The sequence below is a fragment of the Ursus arctos genome, unplaced genomic scaffold, assembly GCF_023065955.2.
Source record: "Ursus arctos isolate Adak ecotype North America unplaced genomic scaffold, UrsArc2.0 scaffold_12, whole genome shotgun sequence".
NCBI lineage: Eukaryota > Metazoa > Chordata > Mammalia > Carnivora > Ursidae > Ursus > Ursus arctos.
The window spans coordinates 73,424,651-73,439,876 of record NW_026622786.1 but is presented as its reverse complement, the minus strand read 5'-3'; the positions used below and the strand labels follow the sequence as shown (position 1 = coordinate 73,439,876).

At 62.0% G+C, this 15,226-nt stretch overlaps 2 protein-coding genes across 13 annotated transcripts in view; both read right to left on the bottom strand.

The window, feature by feature from the left end:
- Window positions 1-1,405: 1,405 nt before the first annotated feature.
- On the bottom strand, window positions 1,406-9,042 carry SLFNL1 (schlafen like 1). Its single transcript, XM_057310256.1, has 5 exons — window positions 8,755-9,042; window positions 5,401-5,860; window positions 3,256-3,731; window positions 2,843-2,986; window positions 1,406-2,187 (listed from the first exon to the last, which is right to left on the bottom strand). Exons 1-5 carry the CDS (start codon window positions 9,040-9,042, stop codon window positions 2,065-2,067), a joined length of 1,491 nt encoding a protein of 496 aa, XP_057166239.1. The 3' UTR covers window positions 1,406-2,064.
- Window positions 9,043-11,395: 2,353 nt separating this feature from the next.
- Window positions 11,396-15,226, bottom strand: part of SCMH1 (Scm polycomb group protein homolog 1) — a 173,151-nt gene continuing 169,320 nt past the window's right edge. For all 12 annotated transcript variants that reach the window (XM_057310723.1, XM_057310726.1, XM_057310724.1 and 9 more), the window contains 2 exons: window positions 13,462-13,604; window positions 11,396-12,572 (listed from right to left, as the gene is read on the bottom strand). In XM_057310723.1, coding sequence (XP_057166706.1) covers window positions 12,447-12,572; window positions 13,462-13,604 — 269 coding nt within the window. In that variant the 3' untranslated portion in view covers window positions 11,396-12,446. The remainder of the gene's footprint in view (window positions 12,573-13,461; window positions 13,605-15,226) is intronic.

Here is a 15,226-nt window from a genome sequence, read left to right as displayed (position 1 = left end):
GCGGGCGTGGATGGGGCACCTTGCGTGTGACCAGGGAGCAGCAGACAGCCGCTGTCAGACAGCAGGACGGCTTTATCCGCCGCGGTCCTCCCGCTCCTCGGCCTTCCGCGCCCAGGGCAGTGTCCTGAGTGGTTTCTCCTCCGGAGTGAAATTAGCGGTACTGGCTACACTCCTTGTGGCCTGTTGCAGCCATGGGTCCCCACCCACCCTCTGCTCAGCCCCCCTCCTCGTGAGCTGGCTCCCCTGTACAGTCTGACGCGAGGCTCAGGCTGGGTTGCTTGTCAGCTGCCTTTCCTCACTGACGTGAGAGAAACCTGAAGCTAGGGTTCCCGCCCTGACCAAGCGAGAGCAACCGCGCCGCCTTTGTCTGCGTTTCTCGCGGACCAAGCTAAAATGTGTCACTTATAGAGGTCCTCATGCTTGTCTTGGAACTTTCAGTGTGGCTGATGGGGTGGGATTCTTTTTTTTTTTTTAAGATTTTATTTTATTTATTTGACAGCCAGCGAGAGAGGGAACACAAGCAGGGGGAGTGGGAGAGGAAGAAGCAGGCTCATAGCGGAGGAGCCTGATGTGGGGCTCGATCCCAGAACGCCGGGATCACGCCCTGAGCTGAAGGCAGATGCTTAACCGCTGTGCCACCCAGGCGCCCTGATGGGGCGGGATTCTAACCACTGTTCCCACTTGGCGGTCTCATCAGACAGTCTGAGTCCTTTTTGTAAGAGCCATTCCCCAAACTGAGTGCTCTGATGTGCCCAGTGGTGACGTCAGTGCTCCCTGCGACAGTGAGGACTCAGTTGGGTGTGGGATGGTTCCCGTGTTCCCGGGGCCTCAGCCGACCTGTTGATAAGTGCTGGCCGCTTGGATAACCTTTGTGGAAGAGGGACGCCCGCTGGCTTTCCAGGACTGGTAGAGCCTGACCAGCGCTGCCACCTGGGCTGTGGCAGTGGGGACCGTAGCACTTCAACCCAGCTGCTCCGCGCCGGTGCTCAGCAGCCTGGAGCAGCTCACGACACGGCTGCACCTTCCCTTTGTGGCCACGGGCTGTGTCCCAGGACAGGCACTTCTGAGGCTCGTGCTGCCTGGACCAGCATGTAGCCTGTGCTGGGCCCGTGGCAGCTGCTCCCGGATGCCTCCTCTCGGACTTCTGAGCAGCACACCCTCTGTGCGGCTCTCAAGGAGCCTTGTAAACTTGGTTTAGGCCCTGTGTCTGGGTGACCGAGGAGCCCAGCGGAAGAGGGGCAGGAGTTGGGTAGGTAACGTGTCATGAGACAGGCCTCCCTTATTAGTGTGTTTGGTAAGTGGGAAGAGCAAGTCCCAGCCGCTGAGCCCGGCGCGTGGGGGGGGGGGGGTCTACTGGCTGATGCAGCAGGGGCTGCTCTGTCTACTCCGTGCATGTGACCTGGTCTTTAAGGCCGATCTGGAATGGATCGCAACTGTCAGGGCCCCACAGCTCTGGGTGGGAGGAGCCGCTGGCTGGCTCCGCCTCCTGGACAGGTGGGCTGGGCGTGGTCTCAGGGCTCAGCTGCGCCCAGCTGGCTGACCGAGCAACCTAGAAAGAACCATCCTTGCCCCAGGTGCATGTAATTTATTCAAGAGCTTCGACAATCACAATTCCAGAGAGCCCAGGGCGGGGGCTGCAGGGTGGCCTGTCTGCCCCATAGCCACGGTGGCGGCGTGTGCCTTGCCATCAGCAGAAGGACTTTCCCAGGAGGACACATTCCTTTCTGGCCTGTCTCGCTGCTGGAGTCGGAGACCCCAGCCTGGGCAAATGAGCATGTGAGGAAGCAGGCCAGTCCCTTACAGCTCGGCCCGAGGATGGCTCTGGCCGAGTGTTCACCAGTTCTTTCTGGAAGGTGCCTGGGGGATCAGGCTGAGAGCAGTGCCTCAGCTCCATAGACGGGGGTTGGCTCAGGATTGAAGCCCACGCACGGGCGGTTGAAGGAGCGAGGACGGACGCTCTGCCATCCACCTCCGAGCAGCCCAGACGGGTTTTCATGGGAGGACGTGGGCTCAGGTAGGAAGTCCCGCATCTGCCGGTGCCGCCGGCCTCCCCGCGCCGGGCGCTCACAGGACACAGCAGGTGCAGGAGACGGGCGCGCGCTGCTGCAGCTGCTGCTGGAGCTGCTCCTTCTCCGCCGTCAGCACCTGCAGCCTCTGCTCCAGCTTGCGCAGCTCGGCCGCCCACTTCTGCGGGCGCCACGGAGCCAGAGGTCCGCGTGGGGAACGCCCGGGGCCGGGCCCCTCCGCCCACAATTGAACCGATGGAGGAGGACCCGGGGTGGGGGGGGCGGGGGGGAGGGGGCGCTACTCGAGGCCACGAGGAGCCACACAGGCCCCACGAGGTGGGAGCCCGGTCCCTGGCCGCGACGCCAGCCCTGGCGAGCCAGCCCTGGGTCTTGAGGGAAGCCGCCTGCGCCGAGGCCTGCCAGCATCCCAGAGCCCGGGCTGACCCACCCTCTGGAGCCTCCCCAGGCTCCAGGGGCAGACCCGGGTTGGCGGCCACCGGCCACGTCCTTCCCTCTCGCCTGCAGCGCCTGTCCTGCTCTGCTTCTCTGCCACCTAATGTTGTCCTCGAAAAGGCTTTTTCTTGGGACTGTGTCCAGCACTAACTGCCCCCTCATCGTAAGGGTCTCCCCCCAGACGCACTAGTCTTTGGGGTGGTCTTCAACCTTCTCCATATGCCCCTCGCTCTCCCAGCCACATGATGGGGAACACGGAATGACTGGGGTTCCTTCAGTCCAGCCCCTTCCCTGTTCTCGCCGGTGATGGAGCACTGGGGGGCAGCGGGGGCTGGTGGCTTGTCCCCGGCCTGTGCACGAGGGTCCCCACCCCAGCCGCTCACCTGCCTGCACCACTCCTGGATGGCGTGGCCGGACAGCGGGCCCTGGATGCTCCCGTCCCGCCGCAGGAACACCTCCCCCTGGTCGGTCTCGTAGAGCTGCGGCTCGGCCTGGGCCCTGGGGGCGTGCACGCTCAGGCGGATCACCTTGGCGAGGGCGACAGCGGCAGCGACTCTGGCAGGCACTGCGGCCCCCGCACATCCCGCCTCGCTCACTCCTGGGGGCTCCTGGGGCAGCCTGGGGGCGGGGATTGGGAGCGGGCGGGGGGGGGGGGGGCTCCCAGCCTCTCCTCCCATCACTCTCCCTGGTCCCCTTGGCCCCGTCCCAAAGCGGCCCAGCTCAGCAGAGTAGAGGCCGGCTGGCCCTCGTTGAGCGCGGGGGACAAGACCTGGAGACCTTCCTGGCGGCGGCTCACCTTGAGGGTCGTGCTGGGGGCAGAGGCGCTGACCACCGGGATGAAGGAGAGCGAGTAGGCGTCGGGGAAGACCTGGGGCTGGAAGCCCTGCAGGATGGAGTCCACCAGCAGGCGCACCCGGTCCTCGTCGCGGTGGCCGCAGGGGACGCCCTGCACCAGGCCGCTGTCCTCGACACCCACGAGCAGGCTGCCGCCCTCGCTGTTGAGGAAGGCGCATGCGTAGCGCCGCAGGTGGTGCTTGAAGGCCAGGCTCAGGTACTCGCCACTGCCGCGCTTGAACTCCACGCCGCGCGTCTCGTTGCCCAGGAAGGCGCCCTGGAAGAGGCGCTCCTGGCCCAGGATCTCCTGGTGCACGATGGCGCTGTCGGAGCGCGTGCCCCCGGGCTGGCCCCGGGACCTCTGCGGGACCCTCACTGGGGTGCTGTGGGTGGGTCTGGGGTTGGGGCGGGGGCTCGGGCCGCTGTCCTCCTCCTGCTGGGGCGAGGGGGGAGTCAGGAGCCCTGAGGCTGGCAGCAAGAGGGACAGGACACCTCCTTCCGCCTGGGGCCCAGCCGCTCAGGCATCCTGACGCCCCCTCCCAGGCGGAGGGGCCTAATTCTGCCCACCGTCCTGTAGCCAGTGCGGGGAAAGCCGCTGAGGCAAGGGTTTGAACCGCCACCGCTCCTTCCTGCTGGGCTGTGGGATGCATGGTGGGTACGACGAGCTCTCCTTCCCGGGCTGGGAGCTGGCGCTGCTGTGGCCATTGTCTTCCCGCTCAGTGACAGACAGGCCTCTGCGGCCCAGGGCCAGATTACTCCCCGAGACGGCTCAGCACCCTGACGTCCCTCGTGACTGGTCTCTGAATGGATGGGGGGGGTCCCCAGAAACCCACCCCTTTCCTGGTCTCCCTGAAATGCCTGTCGCTTCCTGGACCACTGACCAGTCCTCCTGAGTCTCAGCCCTCCTCCAGCCCTTCCGGGAAACCCCTTCCATGGTTTCTGCTCTGTTCCAGGGCTCTGCGTGTGAGCAGGCTCACGACCACTGGCCTAGTCTGGGCCTCATCGCGGCCTCCCTACCTCCGGGCTCCTCCCATCCCATCCCCCCTCCTCGCTGACCCTGGAGGCAGGAAGACTCTCACTCCTCCCTTCCTGGGTTCTCTGCTGCTGTCCCTGGCTGCTTGCCGCCTCCCGATCTCCAGCAGTGGTTTCTGGGGCCGGGAGTGCAGTGGGGCCTGGGGCACGGTGGTGAGGGGCACATCCCTACCAGCCCCACGGCTCCCAGAGAAGACAGTTTATCAGAACCATGAGGCAACTGTCCCACTAACGTGGAGTCAGGCTCACAAAGCTGCTTAGTTCTGGAACAACTGAAACACCGCAGAGTTTTCATCCCCAGAGAAAAGGGAAACCAGGACCACCTGTCTCACGGAGTGCCCAGCCTCAGCCGCGCTGAGTCGATGCTCCCGCCCAGCCCCCATAAAGGCCACCCCCCCGCCCCCCGCTCTGCTGTGGTCTTGCGGCCCCCTTGGGGCCCGGGCCCTGCCCTCTGGCCCAGCTTTCTTCCTAGCTCCTCGGCAGCCTTCAGCCGGAGCTCCAGGGCCACCTAATGGCTTGCCCTTCTGCAAATGGGACATTCCCCTCCCGTGTCCCCTGCCTAGAACGTCCTTCCACTTCCTAAATCCCAGCTGGGATTTCAGTTCTTCTGTGAGGCTGCCCCACAGCCGGGTCTGGCTCTGCTCAGAGATGAGGACGCCGCGAGGGCAGAGCCCAGCCTTTGCTCTCCGCTTTCCCGCCTGGCCTGGAGCCGACGCTGATGGCGTTCAACTGAAGGAACGAGGTGGGCCAAGGGGACAACACGCTTACCCTAGGGCCCGGGCTGGCCCGGCCCCAGAGGATGGAATGCAGAAGGACCTGGGGAGGAGGCCCCGTGCTTTGGCCTCTCTTCACGGGCTTCCAGGCTGGAGGCAAACGAGAAGCGCCGCGGCTTCTGGGAGCGAGCGGACGGGGCCAGCCTCAGGCTCTGTCATCTGAGTAGCAGCCCGCCAGGTTGCAGATCTGTTCCTGGATCCTCCAAGACACACCCTCACCCCTGCCCTGCCCCCCAGCACAGGCCTTCCACGCCCGGCTCCGTGAGGCTCTGTGGCTCGCGGGCCTGGGGGCTGCGGGCAAGCATCCCTTACCTCTCGGCAGCTCGAGGGTCCCCGGCCGTCGCCCAGCACCAGCTCCTTCCCGCGGGCCGCCAGCTCCTTGGGGATCCGGTGCTCCTCCAGGGCCGTTTGCAGGCGCCGGGGGAGGGAGGCCAGCGTGTCCTCATGGGCGGTCACCTGCACCAGCGCATAGGCCTTCCGTGGCCGCCTCACCACCTCGACGTGCTCGCGTGCCACCGGCAGCCCCAGCTGCTCCAGCGTGTCCCGCAGCAGGCAGGTGAGCACAGGCACCGAGAACTGGGGGTTCAGGTGGCCCACGTGGAGAATGTGCGTGCCGGGTGCTGGCTTGAGGTCTGAGCCCTCAGGCGGGGACGCTTCCCCCGGCGGCTCCTGCAGGGGCTGCTTGCCTGGGGGCTCCATGAGGGGCTGCCGCCCCTGTGTTCGCCGTGATCTCTTCCTGGGGGTCTCTGGAGAGGTCTCCCTCTGAAGGGCTTCTGGGATTCCTCACTGCTGGCTGTTCCTCCCAGGGCCTCCCAGGGGGCTCAGGGGGTGCCGAGGCTCCTGGGAGGTTCACAGATGGGCGGGGGCTGGGCAGGGCCAGAGAGAGGGAGGGAGGGTAGAGGGCCAGCCGAAAGGGGCCTGCCACCCACCCAAGGCCTAGGACAGGAAAGAGGGGAGTCAGACGGTGCTGAGGCAGCCAACAGAGCGTGTGGGCCTGCCCCTCCGTTCCACAGAAGGGAAGACTGAGGGGATGTGCCTCGGGAGGGGCCGAGGGGCCCAGAACTCAGGTCTGAGGGGCCCATCACATCCCTTTATGGGCCCCAGGCCTCCTGTCTTCCCCCCACCAGTCCGCAGGCAGGAGGAAACGCTTCGGATTCCCTGCCCATCAGGGCTGACTGCTGCCTCCAGGCCCCAGGGAAGCCTTTTCAAGGGGCCTTTGGAGAGGAAGCCGTCACCCAGGGCTCTGAGGACCGGCAGCGGCCGTTCTGCTGCTTCTCCTCGCCTGGTCCGAAGCTGACGTGAGCCTACCCGAGGCTCGAGCCAGTCAGGGCTGGCCCTGAGGGTCTTAGAGCAGAGGCACCCTGACTGATGGCGGCTTCGGCCCCTCCCCAGAAAAATGGCCTTCGCACATCTACGGCTAATTTGAGGAGGCTCACGGCCTGGTCTAGACGGAGTCCGGAGAGCCACGGTGCAGAGGGGCAGAGCCGGGGCCCTGACGCACGCCCCCTCCCGCCAGGCCGGGGGCCTCACGCCTGAGCGGCGCACCTTTGGCGCACAGCAGCCCCCCCACTCGCCCCCACACACCCGGCCTCCGCTCTGTGGGGCAGCTAGCCCTGGCCTGCATCTTTCCAGATTGGCTCCTTGGGACAGTCAGGGCCTGGGGACCAGCACGGCCCGGGTGGGGGCATTCAGGACAAACAGCAGGAGGAAGAGGGAGGCCTCATGTCCTGATGGTTCCTGGGGGAGCGTGGGAGGTGCCAGCCCTCAGCTCCCACGGACCCCTGACCCCTGGCCAGCAGCTCGGGGGGCACCTGGGGCCTGGCACTGGGCAGCCAGCGGGCAAGCTGCGGGGAAGTGGGCGGGGCCTGTGCAGCCACCTCTGTGATCTCACCGGAGTGAACAATGCCTTCCTGGACCCGGCCTCAGGCCCAGAGTTGGGAAGTCATCAATTGGAAAACTGCCCCATTCCGACCCCCCGAGGTAGAGACGCACACTGCGCTTGGCTGTGTGGCTCCCTCAGGGCCGCTCCCAGAGCCCAGGGGCCGAGGACATACTTCCTCCTTCTGTAACGTGTCTCCTGGCCCCTGTGCCCACACAGGTCCTCTGGTGCCACCAGTCCCTACCGTCCCCTTCAGTCACTGATCCCAGGCTCCACTGAGCACCACCAGCCTGGCTGAATCCGGGTGCACATGGTTGGTTCCAGGGCTGCTGGGACAGCAGGCCCTGCTCAGGGCCAGCGATGGAGGTTGCTGGCCAGAAGGGCCCTGAGCACTCGGTCAGAAACTGCCATCCCTTTCCAAGGACAGGGCTGTCACCTGCTGTTTGACAGGGACCAGGACATGGGTGATATGCAGCCTTTATTAACGCAGAAATCTGTTCTTGGGCTGGGGGGGGGGGGGGCTTTGATAAATGCTTTCATTATGCAGATGGAGGGAGCTCGCTCCTGTGCAACTTCTGGAAGTCCTGAGGGGCGGGGAGGGCGGGTGGAGGGCAGAGGCAGATGCTTCAGACCGGGGAAGCTGTTGGGGCCGTGGAGGCTGCCCCCCTTCTCTGGGCAGCCATCCTGGGGATGCTAAGGGAGTTGTTTCCCTTAGGGATGAGGGAGAAGCTGGGGTGGGGAAGCTCCGAGCGGTGGCGGTGCGCGGCTGTGGGAGAGCCAGTGGGGACGAGGGCTGTGAGCTCTCCACGCACCCCCCCTCCCCCAGGCCTGCCTAGACCCGGCCAGCACGGGCCGCTCACGGCAGCTGCACAGCGGGGACTGTAGCTGCCCAAGAATGAAGGCCGCGTGGAGCTGTGCTGAGTTTTCCGGAAACGGCCGCCAGGAGAGACGCCCTGACAGACCCAACACGCAAGCACCGCCAGTGAACACGAATCACTTCCCGAGAGGCCTTGTTGTGAGGCCGCACGAGGCCGTCCACGCTGATCTGACTGCCCACACTCCCTCCCTCTTACTGGGGGTCTCTTCAAGCCACCCTATCACATCTGTCTCCGGGACCTCTAACCACCGCCTGTGGAACGCACGTCAGTCCCACTTCCTTCCGCAGGGAGGGTGAGAATGGTCCCCGTAAGCACGACACACATTTACACAGTAGCACTGCAAACACGGACATGCCTGCAGTGCAGCGGGCTTACTCAGGGCAGCAGGCTAACGGGCGGCCGGGCAGCGGCAGACACGGGCTGTGTTACGGGGTAAGCAGCCCCTTCATCCCCTCACTGGATGTCCGTGACCTGCCCGACAAACTCTGCGCTAGAGGGAAACAACTCTTGAATTTGAAGTGAAGAATGTGAGGTGGACCCAAAGGTGAGGGGGGAGAAGGAGGCTACGGATATGGCTCTTTCTTGTCATCTGGAGTGTCCACTTAGTGGCCTCATGGCCGTGATCACCAAAACCACGTCAAGGATGGGTGTCTGTGCGAATTGGCCTGGGAGGCCAGGCGAGGAGCCGAGTGCAGGGGCAGAGGTGGGGACTGAGCTCAGCCACTGTGTGGAGAGGTCAGGAGAGCAAACTCTGGAACTCAGGGGAGAAGTGGTGTGGACGCAGCCTTTGCCCTCTGGGCCCCATGGTGCTCCCGCCTGTCTTGAGCCCTCCCCTGGCACGTGGGCATCTGCCTGTTGACTCCCCCCGACCTCCGACAGGGTCCAGCCCCAGTCTTTACAGTCTTTGGGGTCGCAGGCCGGGCATAAATGCATAGCTGAGACGCTTGGCTGGCATGGGCCCTGGTTGGAGGTTTCCGGCTGTAGAGCTTCCCGGGTGAATGGGGTGACTTGGGGTAGGAGGGTAAGGAGGTTGCAAAAAGCTGAGGGATGATGAGGGGAGGGGTGTCTGGGCTCTCCGAGGCAAGAAGGTTCTTCAAGTTTTTAGCTGTGCTTGCAGGGAGGAGGGGGGAAGCCACCTTCCAGCTCTTCCTGAGGAGGGATGGTGGCATCGGTGTGAGGGCAGACATCGTGTCCACGTGGACCACTGGAGCCACAGCCCACAGAGATCTCAGGTGGTTTCCCAAAGATGCCAACAAGGAGGGCTGTGGAGTCTGACAAGGCAGAGGTGATGGGAAGCGCATGGCCGGCAGCAGGCAGGGGTCCCAGGTGGAGGGAGCAGATGGTTCCTGAACATGCAGCCCTAAGTCGAGCCTGGACTCTTCTGTCATCTCCTCAAGTGCACGGGCTGCCTGACGTTCCTTGGCACTGGAGTCAAGGTCCTCTCCTTGTCACAGTACTGAGGGGAACGTGTGAGGCTGGTGCCAGGGGGCCTCTGTCCCTCAGTCCCCGATGCCTTCCCATTCTGTGGGGGGTTGGACTACTGGGGTTCACGGAGTGGTCTCCCCTGCACCTCGGCTGGTGTGCACGGGCCTGCCAGAGGCCTTCAGCTTCTCTGGATGACTGTGGGTCACTATAAGAAGGCTTGGCTTTGGGAAATAATTTCAAAAGGTTTTTTTTTCTTCTTTCTTTCTCCTGAGAAGACATTCAGTTCTGACCCCAGGGGTTAGGGCAGTAAGAGTGAAGGGGGAACAAATCCTCTCCCCTCCTACAGAATCTGACACTTGGTTACCTTTCTAGCTGTTCCCTTGGAAACCAGATAAAAGTGGAATGTCAGCTGTTTGAAGGCAATGTTGCTTATGGTAAGAATGAACCCGGATTGTAAATTATCCAGACTAGGAACATCTGCTTAAAAGCCACAGCCCTGGGCCGCCTCAGCGCAGAGGCTCCATGGGGCACCCCCTGCAGGACCTGGAAGCGATGCCTGCAGCATCCTTACGCTCTGTATAACTGGGGAATTATTGCTCCCTCGGGGCAAGATGCTGCGAAGCCAAGGGGAGCCCTACTGCTCCCTGATATGTCCCATCCCCTTGTGCCCGGGCTGTCGCCCAGACGGCCGTGCGCTCTGCAGGGACTTCCCCACAGAAGAGGGCTGCTTCACGCTGTCCTGTTGGCAGGTGTTTCTGTCTGACAGCCGTCAAGGTGAATGCCACCCCAGGGTAGCCTGTGGGTCTTGAGTCTGGACGGTCAGCAGGAGCTGGGACAGCAGCCCCCGGGAGGGTGTTACAGGCGCCCCTGACTAGCTGTGGAGTTGTGGGGCAGGTACCTCCACTCTCTCCAAGCTTCAGTTTTCTCACTTGCGAGAGAATGCACGTAAACAACTCCGCACAAATAAGCCGGCAAACCGTACGCTCTGGGTGACAAGGGGGTGAGCGAGGGGGATGCTGACTGGCTCCACAGGCGCCTCCCTGCCGTGTGTCTGGCCCGTCTCCATGAGCTGGTGTTACCTTCAGTCCCTGCGTCTGTCTCTTGGGTAAGGATCACATCCAGAAGTTCACTGTCGGTTCCGCAAGGCCCTCTTTGGGACGACTGTGAACGATCGGCACAGCCTACTGCACCCCAGTGTCCAGGAGTCTGTGGAGCACGGAGTCCTGCTCTGGTGCGGCAGGCCTGACCCCGACTGCATCACAGCGACGTGGTGAGAACCCCACAGGGGCCAAGGGCAAAGGACGTTATCCATTAGTCACCATGTTGGCATCAGCCAGGGTGAGAGCTGGCAGGGCCCTCAGAAGTCTCCTCATCTGAAACCCTCACAGCCACATGGGCCCGAAGAAGGGAAGTGACCCCTCCGGAGCCTCACAGTAAATGGACGGACTAGGGCCGCCTCCGCCTTGGCCGCGGTGTGGGAGCGCTTGGCTCCAGAAGCCGGCTTCGGGGGCTCCTGTGAGCAGACCTTGCATGTCCTCCTCTATCAGATGGGCTTGCCGTGAAGGTAGCCAGCGGATTCTCACTGCCCTGGGGTGGTTCACGGGGCCACAGTGACACAAGGGTGTCCGTTATTACCAGACTTGCCCGCACGGTGCTGCTGGCCCTACGCCTTCCGCAGCCCTGGCAGAAAGAGGCCGTGTGACCCTGGCCTGGAGCGTGTGGCCCCAGGTCGGCGCCAGGGGTACGATGCAAGCCGGGCGAGCCTGCGTCTCTCCTCACCCCATGACGGTGGGGACCAGGATGAGCCCAGTCACGGAGGCTCTCGGAGCTGCGGACCCAAACACTGCTCTTCCAGCTCAGGCTTCGCGCAGCTCCTGCGCTCCCTGCTGTCTCACTGCACCAGAGCACAGCCCTCTGAGGGCAGAGAACAGACTCCACGCTGCCTTCCCAGTGGGCATCTGGCCGCCAGCCTGATTTTTAGGAACTGCTGGAATCAGAACTCTTGGGGCTCACCTGGTGTACACGTCTCCTTTAAGGACGAGAAAACTAGGGCCAAGAAAGGGGAGCGCTGTGCCAAGGGAGGTTCAGTGCTCTGTCGACTGATTAAAACCACACTGGCATCTATATTGGTTTTTATTTATAAACAAATTGACATAAAAGAAGTCCGGATGGCAGTGGGGGCGGCTGTGCTGCTGACTTGCTTATAAAGGAAGCATCTGGACAACGGAGAAGGTACCACCAAATTCCAGCCTGCAGGCCCTTCCCTCCCATCCACCTCATGGCCTTCATGGCCTAAAATCATGGGGCCTAACCTTGGGCAGTAGTTCCGGCCGGGGCAAGGAGCTGTGGGGGACGGTGTGGGGCAGGGGACTCCCATTCCCACAGATGAGGCCCCGGGGCTGCAAACGGCCCAGTGGAAGAAGAGGGCAAGGTGACAGGAACGCTCTCCTCCCCATGCTGAGCGATAGTCAAGGCTCCAAGGATCTGTCCACCCCACAGAGAAAGTGCCCTCGGGTGATGTCCTTGAAAAGGGCCCGCCTCTCTGGGACCAGGGTGGGGCAGTCTCTCTCCTCCTGAAACCCAGTGTCTGCAGCGAGAGGAGAATGAACTGGAGGGCTTGCCCAAGTGCCAGAAACAACAGATTTAAACAATAAGATCTTTTTTAAAAAAAGGTAGAGGTTTGCACCATGAGTTTGGAGTCTGGAGCTCTTGTGAGGAGGTGGCAGGAGCTGTGGGGCAGTGGGGTGCCACACCAGGCCCAGCAGGTGGCAGGGGGACTGGGCCCAAGTGTCAATTCAGGGCCCCATCCTCTGAGGCCTCAGGGGTCGTCCCTTCCTCCATCACCTGAAAGGTGTTCAGTCTACACGCCCAGTGAGAGGCCAACCGGGCTTGAGAAATAAATAGGGAGGGACCTCAGAGCCAAGGCAGGGCTGAGGGAAGAGCCGCGCCAGCCCCGGGCCCCGCACCCTCCCCTCCTCAGTCCTTCATGGAAGGACATACCACGGCAGGAGGGGAGCAGCGGGGGCTCCACACAGCCTCTGGAGTCCTGAGGCGGCCCCGAACCCCACGGAGGAGCCAGCAGTGGGCTGCTCGTTCCCCCTTCTGGGGAGAAGGCGGCTGACCCCTTCCGGCGGACCCCTCCGGGGTGTGGGCTGCGCGTCCCGGCTCAGAACTTGCCCTGCTTCAGCCGGTCGATGTGGAAGGAGAGCTTGAGCGCGGGCCCCAGCTTCAGCCCCATGTACTTCATCATCACGTCGCTGCGCAGCAGCAGCAGGGCCTTGCCGTCAATCTCCTGGGGGGGAGCGGCCGTCAGACCCTGGCTGGTCGCACCACCCAGCCCACCCGCTCCCCGCACCTACTACTGAGCCCAGCAGGTGCTCTTCCCAGCGCCTGTCCTGCTGTCCCCCTGCAGCCTGAGGCAGTGTCCCCCCGCCCCCACGTGCTCGTCCCCTCTCCCAGACTGGCTCCGAGCGATCCGATCCTCAGCTGTTACTCCGTGAGTCCTCTTCCTTCCTGAGCGCCCAGGCCCCGCGTGAGCTGGGCTCAGAGCAGGCGCCCACTGAGCAGCTGTGAGATCTTTAGGCCTGACCCGACAGCACCCCAGACCCACCAGCATGAGAGACTGAAATGACCCATGGAAGGCAGCAGATCTGTTCTGAGCGCCCAAAGGGCAGAACAGCACCAAGCAGCAGGGGCTGCGGGAACTGGGTCTGCACCCCAAATCAGGAGTGGGGTCACCGCAGGTGGGTCAGAAGCAGTGCCTGGCCACCCAAACGGTCACTTGAAGAGAGGCTGGAAGTTCACAGAACAGCAAGGACAAGATGGGGGCTGATGAGGCTGGAGAGTGGGAGCCATCTGGCTGAGGACTCTAAGTTGGGCCCAGGCCCCCGATTCTCAGGCCGAGGCAGGCAGATGGGAGAGTGAGCACTTCTAGGAAAAGAGGAGAGTCCTTCCCCTGGGCCTGAACCCCCCCAGCCATGCACCCAGCAGGAATGTGACTGAGTCAGACCCACCCTATAGGAGTGGGCTGAACTCAGAACCCAACGAGGGCTGCTCGAGACCCAAGAGTCTGTGTTTTCAGGGTGTCTCCTGTGCTCAGCTTCAGGGGACCTTTAAGAGTCTACAAGTTGCGGGAGCAAGACTCCCAGGGGACACGGGAGAGGTCAGACAGGGGCACATACGTGTTTGCGAAAGAGGTCAGCGTGCGGTCCAAGCTGAGGATCAGCTTCCCGGACAAACTGCATCACGTCCTCCACTGTCCATGAGGAGGGGTCCCGGCCACTCAGTCGAGAGGCATCCCGGCTTTCCAGGTATCGATCGGACCCTGCAGGACAGGAGGGAACCTGCCATAACGGGTGGGGACTGGTTTGTTACGCCCCACCACTCTCCTGGGCATGTCCCCATGGCCCTCTGTGTGAGGCTCACAGCAGTGCCAGAGCGGAGGAGCCGGAGGTGGCCGAGGGAGGGAAGGGTTTTCCACAAAGGGATGAGGGTCTGAGACTCTTCTGAAGTCAAACTTTTGTCCTTTAAGAGTAGATCTGATTCTGGAGAGGGTCAGAAGGGATTTTACAGTAAGGCTGTGGTTCGGCCTGGACTTGAGTCAGTGGTAACAATGAGTAAGGGGATGACACGGGCTCTGGGGACCATTTCCAGAGAGACTTTGGGAGATGGGCAAGATTAGAGCCAAATCCTTGGGATCTAGGGAGAAAAAAAGTGGTGGATGATACCCTGTGCCTCTTCCAAGGCCTGGAGAGTAGCTAACCGTGCGACAGCTGATAATGCACAGAGGCGGAAAAGAGTTTTGCCTGGGCTGCCGGGAGTCTCAACGTTAATTTAGCTTGCGGCTTAGAGCTTTTATGCCCATCTTGGCTCCAATACAGTCCCCCCATCTCCCCTGTGGGGTCTGGGCTCTCTGAAATCTGAACTCCTCGCCGTGCACGGTCTAGAAGGTACTCCATCATGTGACCCTGTCTACCTCTGACCGGATCTCAACCCCCTACCCCCACCCCTTCCTCGCCCTGCTCCAGACACACGAGCTTGCTTTCTGCTTCTTGAATAGGCTCTGCTTTATTCTTTGACCTTCAGTCTCCTCTGTTCTTTTCTCAGGGCTTTCCATATCTGATTCCTTCTCAATATTTATCTCAAACATCAATTCCTGAGAGAAGTTCACTGACCTCCTAGTAAAAGTACCCCATTTCCCACAGAGCCGCTCTCAATCTGATTACTCTCCCCTGTTCCCAGCACATATCACTGCCTAAAACAACTTCACGTATTTATGTTGATTGTATTCTCCTCTTTTCTGCCCTATTTCCTTGAGATATTGTGGTTTTTAATAAGAAACATACATATGGTCTTTGTCCTGTTTCTGGCACAGAACTCCTAAAATTCTTGGAATTTCCTAAATGGCGAGAGAAATAAAGGGGTCTTTTGTTACTTATAACAAGCCCTTTTCAGCCACACCTGAGTATGTTCCGGAGGTGACTTCTGGAAAGCCCCTAAGGGTGGGGGCTGGTTGCCAATCTCCCTGGGACGGAGAGTCGCCAGTGACTTCATCAATTGCTCCTATGCAATGAAGGTTCCAAAAAAACCCCCAAAAAGATGGGGTTTGGAGAGCACCCGGCTGGTGAGCACATGGGGGTGTGGGGGAGCGGCACCCCTGGATAGGGCGTGGAAGCCCGTGCCCCCTCCCACAGGCCTTGCCCTGGGCAGCTCTTCCATCTGGCTGTTCCTAAGTTACATCCTTTCATAAAAAGCTGGTCACCTAGTAAGTAACCGTTTTCCTGAGTGAACCAAGAGGATCGTGGGAACCCTTGACTGACAGCCAGTCAGAAGCACAGCTGACAACCTGGACCTCCGACTGTCACCTGAAGTGGCATGCGGGTGGGGGGCAGGCTGGTGGGACTGAACCCTTCCCCATGGGATGTGTGTGAAGCTCTCTCCAGATAG